At 46.2% G+C, this 21247-nt stretch overlaps 1 protein-coding gene and 1 long non-coding RNA gene across 5 annotated transcripts; one reads left to right on the forward strand and one right to left on the reverse strand.

The window, feature by feature from the left end:
• Nucleotides 1–758: 758 nt before the first annotated feature.
• LOC110353292 (uncharacterized) lies at nt 759–12424 on the reverse strand. Of its 4 annotated transcripts, none has more exons than XR_011803961.1 (4): nt 12288–12424; nt 11704–11925; nt 2336–4342; nt 759–1816 (listed from the first exon to the last, which is right to left on the reverse strand). It is a non-coding gene; the product is annotated as an uncharacterized lncRNA (long non-coding RNA). The 4 variants fall into 4 exon arrangements; XR_011803959.1 differs by having other exon boundaries at nt 759–2159; XR_005259968.2 differs by having other exon boundaries at nt 759–2253.
• On the forward strand, nt 4105–21019 carry ZER1 (zyg-11 related cell cycle regulator). The gene is made up of 15 exons (XM_027470870.3): nt 4105–4262; nt 5046–5196; nt 5455–5891; nt 7292–7468; nt 8603–8717; nt 9243–9389; nt 9642–9815; nt 10515–10730; nt 11413–11454; nt 11812–11931; nt 12385–12500; nt 12852–13040; nt 14002–14099; nt 14499–14601; nt 15684–21019. The coding sequence occupies exons 1-15, from the start codon at nt 4105–4107 to the stop codon at nt 15739–15741; spliced, it is 2301 nt and encodes a 766-aa protein (XP_027326671.1). The 3' UTR covers nt 15742–21019.
• Nucleotides 21020–21247: the final 228 nt, after the last annotated feature.

The raw sequence follows: 21247 nt of genomic DNA on the forward strand, positions 1-21247 counted from the left end.
GGCCAGCTGCGGGGGGAGAAATGAAGAATTACAGGAGGAGAAATGAATAACGATGGGGGGACACATGAATAATTGCCCCCCCCCAGCTGGCAGCTGGAGTGACAGTGCAGTTTTCCCTCAAAACGCGCCCCGGGCCACAGCCTGCAAACACAGCGCAGGGATTTTTGGAGCCGTGCCCCTCCACACGCGCTCTGTGCCCTCTCTCTCTCCTTGGGCACGGTCCCGGTGCTCCCCAAGTCGGTTTTGCCCCTCGGTCGTGTGGCAGCGCCGTGAAGGCTCCGGCCTTGGCACGGAGCCACCGTGAGTCAGGCTTGGCTTCGGGCAGCGGCCCCGGAGGGAGATACCAGGGGAGAAGCCGGGTCTCAAGTCCAAGGTAGGGAACGTTGGCACGGGCAGCCCGAGGCCGCTGCCAAGGCTCACGTGCCCGCAGAGCCAGAAATGATGTAAAAATACCAATGTAGGCTGCAAATAAGCAATACTTGCCAGAGAGGCTGGCTGGATGTGGAAGGCTGGTGCTGGGGATGAGCAAACCTGCGTGGCGTGGTGCTGCAGTTTCTTTTGGGACCCACAGCTGGAGGGAGGGTGCTGTTACTCCGTGGAGGAGGCTGCTTCTGGGGTCAGCCGGGTGTGCAGGCTTCGAATGCCCACTGCAGCAGCTCCCAGGGCCTTGGTTCCTTCGTGTATTGACACAGAAGCGAAAGCTGCCCAAAAAATAAATGGTAAAGAAGATTGGCAGCTGTACTTCTGACTCCATTTCGATTCCTGCAGTTGAATTTTCAGCATCCTTCACGTATTTTTGACCCTCCAAGAACACACGCGCACAGGACAGCTCATTACCCATCGCTGGGCTGCACTGGCGACAGTCTGCGAGGCAGGCGACTTGCAGATCTATTGCCTGTGGAAAGCTGCCCGAGGATAATGATTAGGCAAACGCTAATGGTTTGTCAGCATATCTAGTTCACTTATTTTTATCACCAAAGCACACCAAGCTTATATCTAGAGCCAATACCGATCGGTGCAGCTATCGACTTCCTTACTTCCCTCTCCCCCTGCCTCCATCACCTCTCAAGTCCAGTTTGAGGAGGCCAGGACCAGTTTGTCTCGTGTCCCATACTAAAGGGCCACAGGTGCAGCAGCAGCTCGGGTGCTACTCGAATACACGCAGTAAATCACGAGGATGAATGCTTCTCTTTGGGGTTATTTTACTGGGGCGCTTTCCTCTGCGCTAGCTTCCTGCACGGGATTTTGTTGGTAGATTTTGGGAAGGTCAGAAGTTAACGTGGGATTTCTCTAGGGCTAGGATCAGCCAGCTGCATCGTGCTGGCCACGGCAGAGGGGCACAGAGGATCGTCAGAGCAACAGGAAGGCAGCCTGTGCCCTTTAGAGTTCTAAGCTGCTTGGACAAGCCCCAAGCACTGACCATTTCCAGCTCCACGTGACAAAAGGTTGTCAATGGGGGTTTGTTTCCAAGTTCTCTGGCCAGCGGTAGGAAGCCAGGGAAGAACACTGGCTGCAGGGACCTCCCGTCTGGTGGCACGGGTGAACTGGTAGGGACAGCAGAACACGTTTCCCTGCTGGCTCAGATCTTCCTGTTCATCTTGCCTTTCTGGAAAGATTCTCTCCAGCAAGCTTCAGGCAAAATGTGTGAGAGGGACTCGTTCTGGAGCTGAAGCAGATCTGTCTCCAAAGCAGACACCACGCAGGGCACAGGACAGCTTCCTCCCACCTGCATTCCCTCGGTTGGGACCTCACCACTGGCCAGGCAATTCTCTGCCCTCAGCGGCACATTTCACCCTTGGCTTCTCTCCTGACATAACTACAAGAGGGACAGCTGTTGATAAGGGATTTCCTTCTTTTTTCAGGATGAAAACCCATCTTACTCATTTTTGTTCCTTGTGACACACATCTCAAAGGTCTCCAAGTTACCGTGGCACCCCTAAGTCATCAATTTTATGTTATCACGACGCTAGCTCAGGGCTCAGTGACCCAGAGAGAGACTGCACCCTTTAAACTGTCTCTGATCAGCACATCAAGTACATTTTTGGTGATTGCTGGGTTTTATTCAGTTTTTTCTCTGCATCACCTGCTTGTGCTCGGAGACCTTTTCCGTCTTGCGTGAAAACCAGCAGAGAACCTGCTTGAGATCCCCACTGGAAAAGCTATTGAAAGTTCTAGGTCAGAACACAGTGGGCCAGGAATTTGGGACTGAAGCAAAATCATTACAGCTGCCTGCATGTATAGTTCCCAAAAACACTTAGAGGAAGAAAGAATTATTGAAACAGTTCAAGTAAAGCCAAAAGGCAACCAGGGTTCAGTCCCAGCATTGTCAACTTACCCTAGAGCAAGATTTGGCCCAGGGAGACGAGGCTTAGGGTAGGTGTTCCTCAGGTGTAATCCAGCACTGCAGTTCCTCCATCGCCAAGTAAGGAGCAACTCTGTTGATCTTGCTCACTTTTTGAGGCTCCTTCCTGCCTTGGGTTAATTCCTTGGCCAACTTCTTGTCCTTGGCACTGAAACACACTCAAAAAAAAGAATTACTGAGACACAGAGGGAAGAAAAGAGCTTTGATTTGCAACTTGTGTTGCCCTTGTGTCTGCACAGAAATCCATTCTGCAGCGTAGGGAGGGATCAGGAGGCCAGGAGCCTCAGTCAGGGCTGTGCTGCTGTCTCCCACAGGGACCATTTGGTGCCTGAATTTGAATTTGCCTGAAATTCTTGCATCGTGTGCAGCTACTGCAGGAACGAAGGGAAGAGAGCACCAGAGGCTTTAGAGGAACACTCAGAAGCAGAGAGCTAGAGACAGACAAGCGCCCCAATCCTTGCAGCTGCAGGATAAAGATCAGAAACGGCATATAGTTAGGCATTTTGCAACAGCTTCCCCAGCAAAGGCTGCTCAGCTGTTGTGCAGAGGAGAATAACTCCATAGCATTCGTGTCCTCACTGCAGTAGGGACACACCTATTGAAAAAAAAAAAACAAACACGTGTTTATTTCCTCAGAAATAAACATTTCAACACAGTTCTTGTATGCTCATGGAAACGTATTGAAGGGTTCACATTAGGGTTGTTTCTAACGTGATTTGACCCTTTTGAAAGTGAAACAGGAGTTGCTGTTCTTCAGTCATTTCTCCTAAACACCGTCAGTGCACTCAGCTAGGGCTCCTTCGGTGCCAGCAAGCAAGCAAGCCTGAAAAGCAGAGCCAGGAGATTTTTGAAACAAGAAAATGGACAGAAATAGCCTCCCCTGACTGCCTGCCTCGCCATCCTTCTTCATCTGGTGCTAAAAACCAAGAAGAGGAAAAAGTCCCTCGCCTTTTTCCCAGTCAGTTGCCTGTACTTTTTTTCTAACAGAATTTGGAACGTTTTAGGTGAGCAAGTTCCAGCTGCACTCATCGATGTCCTTCACGTGCATAAACCTTTTCGCTGCGCTCAGCAAGGGAAGCCAAAGCAGTCCATGTGCTTCCCTCTGGCTTCTGCTCCACTTCATGGTCTAGCTCAGGGACTTGCACGAAGCTTCTGGCTTGGAGCTGCAGAGAAGCACCCAGCTTGAACTTCACTTGGAACGATGGCCAACAATTACAGGCACGAGATACGGGGCCACCAGGTCCCACTGGGGCTGCACAAAGGATCTTCCCAACAGTAAATTTTCTGGTGGTTTATCCGAGCCACTCTGAAGGAAACCAAGCACTGTGGTTTCTGCCACTTCCCTTTCAGAGGCCCTTCGTCAGCCAGATAACTCCTGCCATGAGGAAGCATTTTCTTGCTGTGTCGCCTCATTTCCAAACATGTTTCATATTAACTCATTCCCTCGGTGTCCCCTGGGGGTGGGGTTGCCAAGGAATTAAGTCCCAGAGAGGCCAAAATGCTGCAGGTTCTTTTGAGGTCAGCAAGTGATGGGCTGTAAATAAACCCATCAACATCCTCGCTGGTACAGCAGCTTTGCAGGATGCTTTCCAGTGTGCCTTTCTCAATGCTTTTGTTCTTCCTCCTCTGCTTATAGCTGCCCTGATGTCTCTGTAAATCCATCCTGGGATTTCGTTTGAGGAAAGGATCTTCTGAACCAAAAGCTTCCTTCTGTCCTTCCCCTGCCCACTGCTTCCCTCAAGATGGCATCCGACAGCCCGGAGTCGCTAATGACCTTGTGCACAGATTTCTGCCTTCGCAACTTGGAGGGGACTCTCTGCTACCTGCTGGACAACGAAACGCTCCGACTCCACCCTGACATCTTCTTGCCAAGCGAGATTTGCGACAAACTTGTCAACGAGTACGTCTCAGGGCTGTGGGGAAGCGGTTGTATGGTTTGGAAAGGAGCTGGGAGGCTTGGGGAAGGAGGACCGTGGTTTTCTAAAAAGAAAAAAAAAAAAGTGATGGAAAGCATACAAGGAAAAAAACCAGGGAGGAATTCATAGGGCTGTTTTTGCTGGTTTAGCCTCAAATTGGAAATAAGGATGTGCATTAAATTCAGAAGGAACTATCCCCAGGGGTTACTGTAGTCCTGCCAGTCACCATTTCCATATAGATAACCCCAGATAGCAATGAGCAGTCGCTGCTTCTTCCAAGAACATCAGTGAGCAACAAAGGAGCTTTCCTACTTCCCACCACGGCAGCATTACAATTCTCTCCCAAACCAGAAAAATAAGAGTGCAAAGTGCTAACAGATGTTGCATTTTAGGGCAGCTGCTCCCATAGCTTCACAAAGCAACCTGTTTCCAGGGATTTCTAACTTGGCTATCACAGTTTCTCTTGGCTGAACTCCTGCCCACAAAGTCTGGCAGAAAACTGGCTAGATAATTTTCTGAAAATGAAAAAATCAAGTTAATAGCTTTAAACAGGGAGGAAAGAAAAATCCCGGAGTCTGTGCTTGCCAGAAGCCGGTTTGCTCAGAAATACACATGACCTTGCACAAATCTTTGCCTTAGATTTTCCTAAGGAGCGTTAGCTTTGTGCAAAAAGAGATAATAGCACGTTTTGCCATGACCAGTGAAGGTGCTAGGGCTGTACCTGAGCCTTTGCGTTGTGCTGTGCTAATGCCATTGCCCTAATGCAGGTATGTGGAGCTGGTCAAGACAGACAGCATCTTCGAACCCCATGAAAGCTTCTTCACCCTGTTCTCTGATCCCCGGAGCACCAGGCTAGCTCGGATCCACTTGCGGGAACAGATCGTGCAGGACCAGGACCTGGAGGCCATCAGGAAGCAGGTGGCATTGCCGTGACAGCACTGCTGCATGGGGAACGGGCATTCAGAGATTCCCAGGATTGTATCCAAGTTTATTGGGGGAAAACCTCAGCATCTCCATCCTCAGCACCCTAAGGGCTGCTGTAGGGAATGGGCTGGGGACACTGGTCGGGTCTGGTGACACGTGGTCTCAGGCTGTCCTGGTGTGAGGTGTTGTAGGGAGCAGGGTGGGCTCTCTGCCTGTGAGAGGTTTCTAACTGTTCGATTTTCCATCTTCCAGGATCTTGTTGAGCTCTACCTGACTAACTGTGAGAAGCTGACAGCCAAGAGTCTGCAAACCTTGGTGAGCTTCAGCCACACGCTTATCTCCCTTAGCCTCTTTGGATGCTGTAATATCTTCTACGAGGAGGAAAACCCTGGAGGCTGTGAAGATGACTGTTTGGTGAACCCCACTCGCCAGGTTTTGGTCAAGGACTTTACTTTTGAAGGCTTTAGCCGCTTGCGCTTCCTGAACCTGGGTCGTTTGATTGAAGGGGTAAATGTGGAGACGTTGCTTCGGCCTCTGGCCTCCCTTGCAGCTCTTGATCTCTCCGGGATCCAGCTGAACGATGTGGGATTTCTGACCCAGTGGAAGGACAGTCTGGTTTCCTTAGTGCTTTACAACATGGACCTTTCAGAGGAGCACATCCAAGTGATTGCACAGCTCCACAAGCTCAGGTCAGCAGATCTCTTTTTCCTTCTTTAGCTTTTCCCCATCGATAGGAGCCACGCAAGTCTCTTGGGGGTGGGCTACCTGCCTGCTGAGGGAGAGCCATCTGCTGCTGGCTTCAGGTTATAAACCCTCCCATGAACGGACTCTCTGAGACTCACTGTGCATGTTTGACATGGGGGAAAATTAAATAAATATACACACACAGAAACATATCCACTCTAACCAAACAGAAAAAGAACAGCAGAACACCCAAGATGTGGGGAAAAATGGCTACGGATGTATACAGATACCAGTTCAGTGACAACCACACTGTGAAAGTCAATCCTTCATACCACTTGTTAAACGGGAACATCCAAAGTTCAAAACTGGCTCTGAGATAAAACTCAGAAAGCTCTCAGCTCCGACCATCTGCTTGCTGTGCTTTGTGTAAGCGCGCTGTAGATGGATGGTGCAACCGAGGAAAAAAGCAGCGTAAATAAATAGGCACTCCTGACCTAACAGTGTTGACAGTGAAATGACTTCCTGAAACAGAGTCGAGACAATTGCTATTCAAACTGCACAGTGGTATCAGGAACAAGACCCGAGCCAAAAAGCAGGGCCCTAGCATTCACATGAAGCATACTTTGCAATGCCTTCAGTATTGTCTGCACAGACTGCAGGCACTAGGGGGTACCGCGTTAACATGTGTCCTAGGAGAACCTCCTGGGTATCACTGGCTAAATCCTAATGACTTCGTTTGCTTGCTGGTGATTTGCGATGAAACTTGGTTCACAACATGGAGAAAATGCTTCTGAAAGTAGGAAGTTGGCTCCTGCCTTAAGCAGTTCAGTCTCTCCCAAGGGGTCTTCACTCAGCAGGCAGGAGCATGCCCTGCCCTATAAGGGACCCCACTTGCACATGGTAGCCAGTTAGTTTGCCCCACAGCTCCCTTAGCAGCAGGGGTTTCCCCTGTGTTTAAGCATTTAAATACTGCTTGGTACATGAAATGAGAGTAATAGCCTGGAGTGGAAAAAAAAAAAAAAGATTGGGGAAGCAGACAAAAACTTGTGTAAATTAATTTGTGGGATGAGGCAACAAATGTTTCTGGGAATGCAAAGATCCTCTAGTGCATCTTAATCACCAGGCTTTGATGGAGCTTGGGAAAGGCAGTTCCTGAGCCTAGAGCAATTTCCTTTGTGATGGTGTGGCCGAGTGAGTCATTGTGCTCCATTTTAAGTAGACCTCTACCAGATACCTGTGTGCTTCGGTTAGACACAAGGCCAGATCCTACAGAACCACATTCCTGTATCTTAGGAAGGGAATAATAACAACAATCACACTTGGCTCATCACTTTCCCCAGTAGAGTCCTATTTTAGCTACCAGCTGATGCTTTCCAGACACTGAGCTGCTCTCTGTCATTTGCAGGCACTTGGATATCTCCCGCGATCATCTGTCCAGTTACTACAAATTCAAGCTGACCCGGCGGGTTCTAAACCTGTTTGTGGAAAACTTGCTAAACCTCACTTCGCTCGATATCTCAGGGCACACCATGTTGGAGAACTGCACTATCCCAAGCATGGAAGAGAAGATGGGCCAGACAAGGTAAGGAAACGGCAATTACCAAGGTCAGCTTGGATGGCTGGTTCAGTCAAAGATGAATTAAGGATGCTTCCCTCTTCTGGCCTTCCAAATTTGGTAGATCTAATTAAAGCAAGATACAACTGTTCCTAGTTCCTCCTGATGCTAATGACTAGTATGGGAATCAGCTGTGTTTTCTGTATGTGACACAAGTAAGGACTGCAGAAGTAATAAATTCATTCTACCTAGCTTCCATACATAACTGAAGAAGCTCTTTTCTACACACATTCTTTTAGGGATCACTTGCAATGGTTTAATAGATCTAAAAGGACTCCAGTGCCCTTTACACATTTTCCATATAAAACATTTTTACCTTCACTGAAATGAGGCTTTTCTGAGACAAAACACTTCTACACTAAGTCAACACGTCAGTGTTCACAGGAGGGCAGAGTGTTTTCAGAACTTAGAATTTTAAGGCAGATTTTCAGATGTGACCTGGATGCTGGGCAAACTAACCTTTGGAAATGCTGGTCCACCTCAGTAGGACATACTTAGAGATGTGGTTTTCCAGGTCAGCTAAGAGCTCTGCCCTCCTGTTCTGCAAGCACTCAAGTGCAAAAGCAAACAAGTGAGACAGTACTGACTCTTTTCCAAAGCTGGTAAAAAAAAATAAATTATAATACTGGCTCTTGGTCAATAAGGAACATGGCAGCAAAACAAGTGTTCTTGCATAAATATAGCAGTCTGCTTCTGTGATCATCACAGAAGCACAGACACACATGACAGAAGCACATGACACACAGACAAGTTTGCAAATAGTTTGGGTTGATGAAATCCACATCCCTTTCCTAAGAAGTTTTCACCCCAACTAGTGAATTTCCAGGACAAATTCTATCTAGGAAAGCTGCATTCTGCCTGCATGAATTCTTACTGCTGTTTTTGTTCGACACATTTAGCCCTTCACTCAGGATCATCTAGGATGTGTGCCTATTGTTAGCTTTAGGAGAAGCTGGCTGGTGTACAGCTGAAATGCAGATGATATCACTCTAGTTACGGAGCAGTACAGTCAAAATGAACAGAGAGGAGGTAGCTGTTTTTATGGCAGGAGACACCCGGAGAAGCAGGGTACCAACACAAGTGATCTCTTTCTTTCCTCAGCATTGAGCCAGCAAAGAGCAGCATCGCACCCTTCCGGGGTCTGAAACGACCGCTCCAATTCTTGGGCCTTTTTGAGACGTCTCTCTGCCGCCTGACACATATTCCAGCCTATAAGGTAATGAGGGTGCAAGAATATTGGTAGTAGGTACTTGGCAGAAGTTCAAAGAACATGCAAATCACTGTCTGCTAGTAGAGAGGAGTTCTTAGGGTCTTACGTGTGACAGTTTAGCTCTGACCTTTTTATAGCTACTTGATAACGCAGGAGAGGTGCCAGAGGGCAAGACAAGACCTATATCCCACACAGTTTTTACAGGTGTTTTAAAAAATATAAAAAAGCCACTTAGAGAATGGGCTGAAAAACTCATCCCCAATTAAGAATTAGGATTGTCTGTGACTACCAGAAAACAAAGACAATAGGAGTCCTGTGAATAGAATCCTTCTGCCCCAGAGGTGCCTTTTCTTGTCATTCTGGGCCAAGAAGCGACTCAAACATCTTTGCTCCCATCATGGGCCTAATCCTACTAGAAGGACAGATGCAAGTTGCCCCCTTTGACCTTTCAGACCTACCCTCAGAGTTCCCTTCTGATGCTGGCTTTCCTCCCTCATCCTTTTTTCCCCGACCCTTGTTCCTCCATGCTAGGTGAGTGGAGACAAGAATGAAGAGCAAGTCCTGAATGCTATCGAGGCATATACTGAACACCGGCCAGAAATCACTTCGCGGGCCATCAACCTCCTTTTTGACATCGCCCGCATTGAGCGTTGCAGCCAGCTGTTGCGAGCCCTTCAGGTAAGCCCCATGCTAGCGTTTACCTCACCCTTACAAGGGAAATTTTGCAATCTCAGCCTTTTCTTCACACCGGGATGCCATATCAGGCCATTCTGGAGAAAGTTCCAGTAGTGCAGTGGAACTGGATAACTTCGTTTCATAAGCACGTTCCTTGCAGGCTTGTAACAGCCTTTGTCCCACACAGCCATAACTGTCCTTCCAAAACTCAACAGCAAGTCAGTGGCACTGAAGCTTCGTGTTGCTTCCTTGCAGCTGGTGATCACAGCCCTCAAGTGCCACAAGGATGACAAAAACATCCAGGTGACAGGCAGCGCGGCGCTGTTTTACCTGACGAACTCTGAGTACCGCATGGAGCAGAGTGTAAAGCTGCGGCGCCAGGTCATCCAGGTGGTGCTGAATGGCATGGAGTCCTACCAGGAAGTCACAGTAAGAGCTGCCCGGCCTCCTTTGGCTCCCCGAGTTCTCCTTCCTATGTTAGGTCTTTAGCCTGGTGTTAGCATTTGTGGATTCTAAGCCTCTGGTATGTGAGCTGAGGCAGGCACCAGAGAACTGTTTGCCCAGATCTGCTCTTTGCCTTCACTCAGTGGTGGGAATTACGTGCAAGGTGCTCCTTAGCCTTGTGATGTTCTCCAGAACCAGGGGAAGCAAGTGATGGTAGCAAGGCACCTTTTTAGCTGATGTTAAAGGTCAGAAGGTGTACAACCCACAGCATAGGTGTCCACTACTGCCTATGGGGTGAAAAGGGTGTGGACATGGGGGTGTTAAGCTAACAGAAAGAAACGTCATGCCAGTGCCCTGCTATCAGAAGCTAGCTGACAATATACCCTGCAACGCCTCTGGGTTACAGAATGGTGACTCCTGAACAGAAAGCTTAAAGGCTGCAAGGAACTGCCTTGAAAAGTGACGTGTGTTGGGCAATTGTGTGGCAATATGAGACCAGTGAGAGAGAAGAGCCTACTGATAGAGCGCAGCTCAAGCAGACCGCTAGGTAGGAGGGTGACAGAAATTTCAGTGGTAGTGGTCAAACAAGAAGATGGTTTCAGTACAAAGCAGAAAGAGAACTTGAGGGGATAAAGTCAGATTTTTGTAGCCAGCTGGTGCAGCATTTGCTTCCCTTCGACCCAGGTACAGCGCAACTGCTGCCTGACGCTGTGTAACTTCAGCATTCCCGAGGAGCTGGAGTTCCAGTACCGCCGAGTCAACGAGCTGCTGCTGAACATCCTCAATCAGAGCCGGCAGGATGAGTCCATCCAGCGCATCGCCGTGCACCTCTGTAATGCTCTGGTCTGCCAGGTGGACAACGATCATAAAGAAGCTGTGGGCAAGATGGGTTTTGTCATGGTTGGTATGGTCCCAAGGCATCTGCTTATCTTTAACCCAGGCTACCTCAGTTTCCTTGCAGCAGTCCACCAAACAGGCCCAGCCAGTGAACCAGCCTCACCATATCACAGGAGGGAACTGGTGTTCCAGCAGCATTAGCCTCTCCTGGAACCTGCCCCTCCACGTGACACCTTTTTGTGGCTTGCCAGCCCTGGAAGTCATGGTCTCAGACAGGCTGTCCATGAGAGCAGGGAAGCAGTGTGACCTGATACCTTCCCTCTTTGCTGCACTGTTTCCAGAACCAGTACATCCTTTTGATTAGCTCCTTCGGCATCTCCCTAAACTTGCATCAGCTTCCCAACTCACGTCAACGCATATCTCATCCCTCCACAAAGAACTGCAGAGGCCAGAGCTTTTTTGCAGTTCTACCACATTCCAGACTTTGTCACACAGGTCACAACTGACTTGACTGTAAATCCAACAAACTTGGCTGTACCATGGTTCAGCTCTTCAAACACACCTGCAATCCTGAACATAACCCAATCCCACAGATTTAGAGGAAAAAATATCAAGTAACTACTCCGCAAAGGGTCAAAATTTAATATGCCTGCAAGGGGCTGCAGCCAGTCCTGCAGCACCTACAGCTGTCGGTTTTAGCTCTGTGATTCTTGAACTGTTCTCATTCTTCCCCTTCTGCCCACAGACAATGCTAAAATTGATTCAGAAGAAGCTGGCTGATAAAACGGTGAGTGTTTCCCACAGAAGTTTATACATAGAGTATTTTTTCTTCAGTCTGACTTTGGCATGGAGATCAGTCTGGAGCGCTAGCCCAGCTTCTCTACCGAACATGAGACATCCCAGCTGGTGCTGCAGAATTTCTTGTCACTGGAGGGAGGGTGGCAGGGCAGGAGGGAATATGGTAGGGAGGCAAAAGTAATAAAACAAACAAGCACACTTGCTGACAAGCTGAAAACGAATAACAAGATTTTCTTACCCCTGAATTCATCTGGGGCGATGGCAGAGATGAACCACAAGTGGCTGGTTTGCACTGGGCTCCCACATTTGCAAATCTGTTTCTTTCCCTTTCTCTTCGGCTTCGTAGTGCGATCAGGTGATGGAGTTCTCCTGGAGCGCCCTCTGGAACATTACTGATGAGACCCCTGATAACTGTGAGATGTTCCTTAACTACAGTGGCATGAAACTGTTCTTGGAGTGCCTGAAAGTAAGTACATCTAGTTTTCTCTAGATGAACGCTGACATTAACAGTGGAGATACAAGTGCCTGGGCACGATTCCTAGTTATGCTAATCCATAAGCAGTACTTCCTATGTTGCGTGAACGGAAAAAGCTTGCATGTTTCATTCTTTCTCTCATCCACCCACCCACCCAGTAGGAAAGCAGAGAAACTTAAACTGAACGCATCCCCCTCTTTCCTGCCTCGTACGCAGTTTTCCTTAAGTAGAGCACCAGTGAGTAACAGGCGCTGGCCTTGATTTCTCATTTCACACGGATCTCGAAGGCTAGAGATCCCATCAGAGAATTGCTAAAGAACCAATGCTAACTACCCAAAAACACTCACCCTTTTTAGAAGCACTGCACAACCTTTCCCCAGGGTCTCTTGTTCTCAATATCACTGTGCTTCTACTATTGTATAATCCTGTCTCTGACTTTGTTAGGAGTTCCCAGAGAAACAGGAGCTGCATCGCAATATGCTGGGCCTCCTTGGCAATGTGGCAGAGGTGAAGGAACTCCGCCCACAGCTCATGACCTCCCAGTTCATCAGTGTGTTCAGGTGAGTGCCAGGCTAATGAGCAGCTGGGCCAAGTGAATGCACTAGTGTTGGTCCTGAATCACCTGGAGACTTTTCAACCTTTGATGCTTCAGATTGTTTTTGCATTCTAAAAAAAGCTAAAAGGAAATCATTTGACAGCTTTGTAAATGCCTTGGATTGTAGGGGCTTATTTGTGGTGTTAATGTCACTGAAAAGCTGCATCCCTGGAGAGCATTGCTCCTGTTTCAGGCTGGAGATGTTTTCTCCAATGACTGTTTCCGATCACAATAAAAGACATGCTGGTTTTGTTTTTTGTAAGATGCTAAGGAAGGTTGTTCTGGAACCTCCCAATGATCTCTTCTCTCTCGGCAGCAACCTGCTGGAGAGCAAAGCAGATGGCATTGAGGTATCCTATAATGCCTGTGGCGTGCTCTCCCATATCATGTTTGATGGTCCAGAGGCTTGGGGTATATGTGAGCCACACCGAGAGGAAGTTGTAAAGAGGATGTGGGCAGCCATCCAGAGCTGGGATATCAACTCCAGAAGAAATATCAATTACAGGTGAGGAATAGAGAAGTATGACTCATTTTCTCAGCAGCCAGGCTTGTCACAGAAAGCAAGCACCAACAGTCAGAAGGGAAAAGGTACAGCAGAGCGTGGAGGTTCTGCTTAAAGTGGAGGAGAAATCTTCAAGAACATATTCTTTAGTGAGGGCTTCACATCTTCCTTTGACTGAAGGTAGCATGTTACACAGGCTGCTGAAAATGAATACCTTGTCTGGCAAATCCTATGAGAGAAGCAAGGGAACCCAGCAGACTTCATTCTGCACATTTCTGGTGAAATTGCATAGTTCAGAAACCCACAATCTGACTATCTGAGATTGACTAAACATCGTTCTTTGAGACTTCTGTCCTTGGCACCTTAATTCTGAAAGATACATGTATTGCTGTAGCTTTCACTCTCCTCTGGGGGATATATAGACACAGTTCCCAGAAACCTCTTAATGGGTTAATACAACCAGTGGAATCCTCCAAAGTCCTTCCTCTGTGAGGGTGTCAGGTACTGTGTATTCCCATAGTGCCTGGCAGGAATCCTGAACGAATGGCATTCCAATTCCTTAGCTACAGTATAGACACATGATTGTCAGAAGAAACAGAGCAACCATTGCACGTGAGCAGCTGGCTTTGGCTGGGTATAGTTTTGCTTTGGACCCTCTACAGAATGACCCGTGCTGCTGGGTTTCAGCTGTCACGAGGAAATGACTGACAGAGGATTGAAATCAGCTGACTTCTTTGCAGCTATGTATCTGGGCAGCGTGTTTATGCTAAAGCAGCAGGGCCTGTAAGCCTGCCAGTATTGCCATGTGACACAGACTTAGGCTTTGATGCCAGAATCTTTGACATGCCAATAGATTTACTGCTGTGGTTTCTATGAGCACAGGGTTTGTATTGCTCTGTGTAGCAAAGGTGCTGGAAGAAGCAGCTCCTGGATTTTTAGCAAGTTCTACAATATTTCTGTGCAGGTCATTCGAACCAATCCTTCGGCTTCTTCCACAAGGGATCTCTCCGGTCAGCCAGCACTGGGCTACTTGGGCACTGTATAACTTGGTCTCTGTCTACCGTAAGTTCCTGTTTCAAAATCACACCCACTGCACTGTAAAAGCTGACATCGTGAATCTAAACTTGTTACCAGAAAAATTCATCCCAATTTAGCTATGTAGTTAGAGAGAACCTTCTCTGAATGATGCAGGAATGTCCAGGCAGCACAGCCAAACAAAAAACAGTGAGACTTAGTGCATAGGAAATTCCTTCAATGTTTTGATCCTTCTGGCCATGCTCTTGTTTCTCAGTCATTTTGTGTCCTGTTTTTATAGCCAAGGTACCCCTAACAGGTTGTCTCCAAAAAAAAAAAAAAAATTAAAAAGTTTTGTGACTTCTCCAGCAGCATCCTACCCCTCCTGACACCCTTTATACTGCTCTTGTGAAGGTTCAAGGACCTATTTTATTCTTTTCTCTGCAGCTGACAAGTATTGCCCACTGCTGATCAAAGAAGGTGGGATTCCCCTTCTGAAGGACATGATTAAAATGGCCTCAGCACGGCAAGAGACCAAGGAAATGGCCCGGTAGGAAACCAATGCATTGTCATCAAACATTCAGTTTAGCTTCAAGTTAGTTTTTACTCTTACATCAAGTGAGGCTACCAAAGAAAGGCCTGTGCTGATCTCTACAAGGGGTGAAGCAAACGTGGGAGAAGAGCAGGAAAACTGATAGAAACAAGACTAGAGAGGTGATAATAGGTGGGCAATAAACACGTCATTGAGGGTTCATAGATGCCAGGCAAATAGGTTATAGGAGTGGCTTGTTGGATAAGGGAGCCACATTGCTAATTGCATCTCCTATTCTCATAGTCCCCAGTCATCGCTACTGTCCATACTGGAGGTGTGGGGTCCCTGTTTGTAATCATACAGGCCTGTCACTAAAAGAGCTGACTGTGACTGCACAGTTAAAATCAGAGGATTCTCGAAAGGTGGAGAGAGTCCCCCACTGCTGTGAACTTCCCCAAATTATTACATGACTTTCCTTTGGAGTCATTCTTTCCGAGTTTTAAGAGAGAGCTGCAGTTTCTAATCATTGACAAACTGAGCTCTACAATTTCATGCCTGCAGGATGAATATAGAGGAGAGGTAGAGATTGGCTGGGAATATGCACCTGGTGGGTGAGTGGCAGGCATTCCCCACAGCCGAAGGGTTGCTAACTGCTGGAGGTGACAGAACCCTGCAGAAGAATACCATGGGTTAGGCAAATTATGTATGGTGATGCGACAGTCCAAGAACAGTAAATGGGAAGAACAGGAAAAGCAGGGACAGATAACAGCGGAGTGAAAACAAACATTTGTATGCATGCGCTTCCTGGTGTGATTCAAAGTTATCTGATGATTTGGATATGAGGGTGAGAAATGAATGGTCTCATGGATGTGGATATATACTAATATGACTTGAAATCCCAAGGGAATGAACAGCAAACTCTATGTTGCTTTGTGGAATATGCTCGTTTTGATACAAACATTGCTTATTGCATATCAGAAGAGCCTGCCTGCTGCAAACAGCGTATATTTACATAGAGACCAAGCTATGTTCCTGTCCCACAACTGTAATGCAGTAAGCTTTAAACTAAACCCTCTCTCCTTGTCCTGTTTTATCCATAGGAAAGTTATAGAGCACTGCAGTAACTTTAAGGAGGAGAACATGGACACTTCCAGATAGAGGCAATCACCTAGTGCCTCTTGCCAGCACTGTATCCAGCTTCTCTCTAATTCACTGTATATAGGGAGGACTCTTTCTTACCAACTCGCCCGTTGGAAGGAAACTTTATGTGTGTGTGTGAGACCCTCAGTAGATGAAGGTGAACAGGGGAGGGGGGGGAGGGACTTTTTGCACAACAAAATGCTTTCCTTAAATTAGTGGACTTTTTTGTTATGAAGTTTCAGATTGAAGTTCTGTGTGTATGATTTCTGTATAAAAAGAAAAAAACAAAGACAACTACATTATGTATCTTTTAACCTTTTTTTTAGACCACACAGAGAGCCTCAAATGATCATGAGCTTGAAGACCTAGTTGTGTGATCGCTAGTGTGACTTTTTTTATTTCCCACTTTTTAGAAAATTCCCTTTTGCTGTATTGCATGAGGTCCTGTAATGTCTGCAAGATCACCAGTCCTGAATTGGTATTGGCCACTCAGTGGGTTTTATAGGCAATGCAAATTATTTATTTGCTTATAGAGGTTGGGGGACACAATACAAGAGCGTTAGACCAAGAGAACTGACCTTTTTAGTAATATTTGTAAGTAGAGAAAATGGGAAAGAAAGATCTTTCAAGTCAATTCATTCCCTTAAGGTTTTTAATGGAAGACTCATTTTAATAGAAGCACTGCTAAGTGTACGTGGCTCATTTGGAAGTAAGACATTCCCATTAAAGTCGAGAGTTCTGTTTTGTCCCCTTTGGCAGTTCAGTAGGATCTGCCAGCCCACCCAGTCTCACACGGTCAGGGACGACCAGTAAAACCAGTTACCCACCCGTGGCAACACAGAGCTTTTCTGTCTAAGGGAGGCTGTGCAACAAGGAACAAGGTTTGTTCACAAAGGGCTATGCATCTTCATTCCAGTACTTCAGCTTTTTAGTTGTGTTCTGCTTTATGGGAAAGGGCTACAAATGCCAGAAAGTGGATTTCCCCTTGGCATAAGAAGTTCTCGTAGATCCTAGGCAAGAGCAGCTTGTACCAGTGCAAGTTCCAGTAACGGACTGAAGCTGTCCTACCCGTCTTCAGTCTGCGTTGGTACAAGCCACACTCAATGACAAAGTAATCTCCCTTTATAGGAAGCTTACTGCAGCACAGGTGCTGTCACTGGAGCTGCTAACATCATCTTTTGAGACTAGGGAGTCTCTATGCATTCTTTGGAGTGTGATCTCGTGAAATAGCACCTCCTGTTCCACCCCAACATCTTCCCCTTCTTCTGGGAAGCAAAGGGCCCTATTCTTATCCAATTCCCACCAGTGCAGTCCCACTCACATCAGCAGAATTACTCCAATTTATATGGTGTAGGGGAGAGGGAATCCCACTAAGGTGGTCTTGATTTTTAAAACTCTAGACCTATAAGATGCTTAAGAAGCCAAGGGCCAAAGTTTGCTGCACAGCCAAGCACTCAACACCACATCATGCAGTTCATGCTCAAGAGCCCCCTGCTTGTCACAGTTCTTTCACAATTCACAGTTCTTCCCTTAAAAATGAGTTTAGAAAATATTTTACATCTGCAGTTAGAGGAAGCCATGGCCACGTGATTTAGGACATTTCAGGCCTCACACAGCACAGTAACCGTCGCTGCTCTCTTCCCTTACATTGCTCTCAGATTTGACTCGCTGCTATGACAGGTTCTTCTAATGCTCAGAGTTAATGCTGTCGTTGCTGAGCACATTATAGATAGATCCTAGAGACACAAACTGACACTTTAAATGACAGAACACAGCTGCCCTGAGAGGTTTACTTTTTTTCTGCCAATATGGTGTTACTCAATGTCTTCTTTTCTCTTTTTAACCATACGTCATTTGTTTTGATATTGTGAGATCTGTACTTTTTTCTTTAAGTATTTTTCAAACTTATATATATTTTTGTGTCACTTTTGAATTGTTTTCATATGGTTTGCAAAACTTGACAAATTATACTTTTTTTTTTTTGAGGTTGTTTGATTGAAATGTATTTTTATCTCTCTGATTCCTGTTCCCCAAGAATGTGTGTCCCTATAAGCTTTGAGACAGACAAGTTTATTTCATGATGTTTTCTGTGTAACACTTGCTAATCGTTCTCCTAGATGCAAAACTAAGAGCGGCTGCATATACTGCTTACCAGCCTCCATGCGTTAGGGGAGTCAGGCTTTGCTCATTTAATCCTCCATTTACTGCTCTCCTTTTGAAGTTGTCTCATGTGACAGTACCACCCACTAGACTTTATTCCTCTCTAACGCCCATGTAGTGAAAGCTCCTACCACTAAAATCTTGAATCAAGTGACAAAAAGCACTCAAGGTTCTGACTATGTTGGCAAGGTGGGATTGAAGGAAGTGGGGAAACATCACAAGAGGGATCAGGAACCTAGAATGCAGAATCCCCGGAATTGAGTTGCCATGCTGAGGAGACAGCTGAAGCACACCTCAGCCTCGCACTGTAATCACAGCAAATCAGGCTTTTTACTCTGAGATGTTGGCAAAACTACATCAAGATTAATGGACAACTTATGGCTTGGTTCCATCTGTCTCAAGTCTGAAGAACACCAAAGGTTTGTTTTTTTTCCAAACTAATGCCTCTGTAAGTTGAGTTACTACTGAAGTCACACCTGCTGCAGCTAGACTGTGGTATCATAAGCTAGCAAGATCCAAGCTGCATCAAACTTTTGTTTCACAATGTAGAGATACCCTCTGTCCTAGCTGCTCACATATCCTCAGCAAGCTGTACCTGAGCCTGAACCAGAAAAAAAATATTTCAATTTCCCAGCAACATAGAAATTAATGGAGTCAGGCCGGCTTGCCAGAAAAGCTTAGTTTGATGAGATCTGTCACTAAGCTCAGTGGCATGGGGAAATATATATCTGGTCTATTACACCTAGCTACATATAAGATGTTGAGATGGACCAAAAGCCAGGTAAATTCCTGAGACAGTATTTTTTAAAAATAGCATAATTGTTAGAGTAACATGAGCTTTTGCTAAAAGCTTCTATTTCTTTATGACAACAAGCTTTGTGAGGTGAAAAATACCATAGAATGGTTTGGGTTGGAAGGGACCTTACAGATCATCCTGTTCCAACCCCCCTGCCATGGGCAGGGACACCTCCCACTAGACCAGGTTGTTGCCCAAAGCCCCATCCAGCTTGACATTGAACACTTCCAGGGATGGGGCAGCCACAACTTCTCTGGGCAACCTGCTCCAGTGTCTCACCACCCTCTGAGTGAAGAATTTCTTCCTTATGTCTAATCTAAATTTACCCTCTTTTAGTTTAAACACATTACCCCTTGTCCTATCGTTACAGGCCCTGGTAAAAAGTCCCTCTCCATCTTTCTTTCAAACCCCCTTTAAGTATTGAAGGGCCACAATAAGGTCCTCTGAGAACCTTCCCTTCTCCAGGCTGAACAACCACAACCAGTCTGTTTCTTCATAGCAGAGATATTGTTCTTTCAGTAAGGAGTGAAAGGTGTTCTCTGAACATCGGAGTATAATCCAGGAATTCCTGTGAACCAGAGTCTGAAGCTAGGTTGTACCTCAGTCTCCCTAAATGCAACAACAGGAGTTGTCGTGTCCTAGGCATAAGGCATGTACTATGACCTGAAAGCACTTTTTGGATGCAAAGAGGAGTTAATGAATTGCTGCTGTAGATGCAACACTCAGGACAGAACAGGACAGTTGCCTTAGCTGCAGAATATCAATATTCTACAGAAAAGGGGAGGGCAGAGTGGCTGATTTTTATCAAGGTCTTACATGAAAAGGGGAAGTTGGATTTCTGGAAACGCTTGCCTGTTACAGAGAAGGCTCTCAGACATTCCAGCTTTATTGGAGCAAAGGAATGAAACGTGAGACTTCAATTCCACACAGAGCCAGCAACCAATCCTGCCTAGGAAGCTATAACAGGGTTCTACCTGTCTGATGAAAGTGCAGCTGGAGAAAAGCTCACCACGCGTCAAGATGAGGTAGAGGGACTCCTAATGGTCTGTAGTTGTCCCATTCACACTCTTACTCGTGTTTTCACTACTACATTTCCTTTAATATTTAAAAGCTTAGCAGGCAGAGCATGAACACAACTCAGTAGTTCTCTGCAGAGACTGTACCAACAAAGGAACCCTCTACCTTCAGTGTAAGTAGTTTTCTTCCTGACTGGACAATACCTCATGGTTCAGTGGCCCAGGTCAATGATGCAGCAGTCCTCAGCATGGAGGGTGTCAGTCAGGTGTCTGCCATTTTCTCTGGAATAGATAAAAGAACAAGTTGGTGGGCAACTTTCCACAAGTGCTTCCATTTTACAAGATCCGTGGGAGGATTTGCTTATACAGATTGGCATCTATTTGTGTGATGCTTAACAGCGGCAGCACCAGACTTTCTCATCTAGATCAAGCTGAGGAAGCTTAGCACTGATATTTGTGGCATTAGCAACAATGCAGGTAATTCATCTGACCTGTCTGCATCATGGCTTTTATCTCCCTGCACCTACCTATTAGCTCAAATGATAACTCCTCAGCACTGAATCCTACCCGGCCTGTCACCCTGGCTGGACTTCCATTGGAGTTGCTTTGGTCTCTGCAAAAGATGGCTGGCAAGAAAAGTCTTGGAGCTGTGACCTTATTCCCCCTATCACTTGCAGCAGGCAATTAAATACCAGTAGGGCAGCAGAGGTAGGAGCACTGCCTGAATGCAGTGCACTACAGAAAAGACATTTTGCTAAGATTGTTTAGGGAGGAGCCCGCCACTGCTCAGGTGTTAGAGGGTGGCTTGTGCTGGAAAAAAAAATAAGTAAGGAAAAAAGCTGGTCTCCACGACAACCATGTGTATGAAGCACAGAGGGTAACGGTTGTCAGGGATGGAGGGAAAGTAACATGGGGACTGGAAAAGAAGACGGCACTTAAAAAAGGAATTAGGGATGTTTTCTGCTTAACTGAAACATTTCTGCTTTAACAGACTATTTTGGTTTCAGATAATTGTCATCGATTCTCTCTGTAATTCCTTTCTTGTTAAAAAAAAAAAAAAAAAGTTTTTAAGCTAACCAAATATGTATTTCCTTGTTTTGCTTAAAGAACATTATCTCAGTTATAATGAGCAAGCTTCTGCTTTTACTCTGTCTGTTGACCTGCCTAATGTTGAGAGGCCTGGTTAAAATGTTTGTACATGGTGAAACCAAGCAAAAAATAATAATGCACAACTGTTGCTTCCTTACAATTCTGAATGAATTAACTTTTCTGTTGTATCCATTGGGATACCTGCTGTGTATTAAACCTAGTGCTTAACAATGTCTTCTTCCTTTGGTCTATGAATGTGGTTTATTTAGGTACATTACTGGTCCATTTGTTGTCATATATTTCATTAAAAATGAAAGGAGCTGCCATGTGATGATTGTGCAGTTCAGTGGCTTTTGCTTTCATCACTCCAAGGGGTACAATACTGTTTGTCAATAGAAAAGAGGCGTGGAGGAAGCGAGTATTGTTATGAAATGACATAGGGGGAAAAAATCAGAACAATATT

This window comes from Anas platyrhynchos, chromosome 18, assembly GCF_047663525.1.
Source record: "Anas platyrhynchos isolate ZD024472 breed Pekin duck chromosome 18, IASCAAS_PekinDuck_T2T, whole genome shotgun sequence".
In the NCBI taxonomy this organism is placed as follows: Eukaryota; Metazoa; Chordata; class Aves; order Anseriformes; family Anatidae; genus Anas; species Anas platyrhynchos.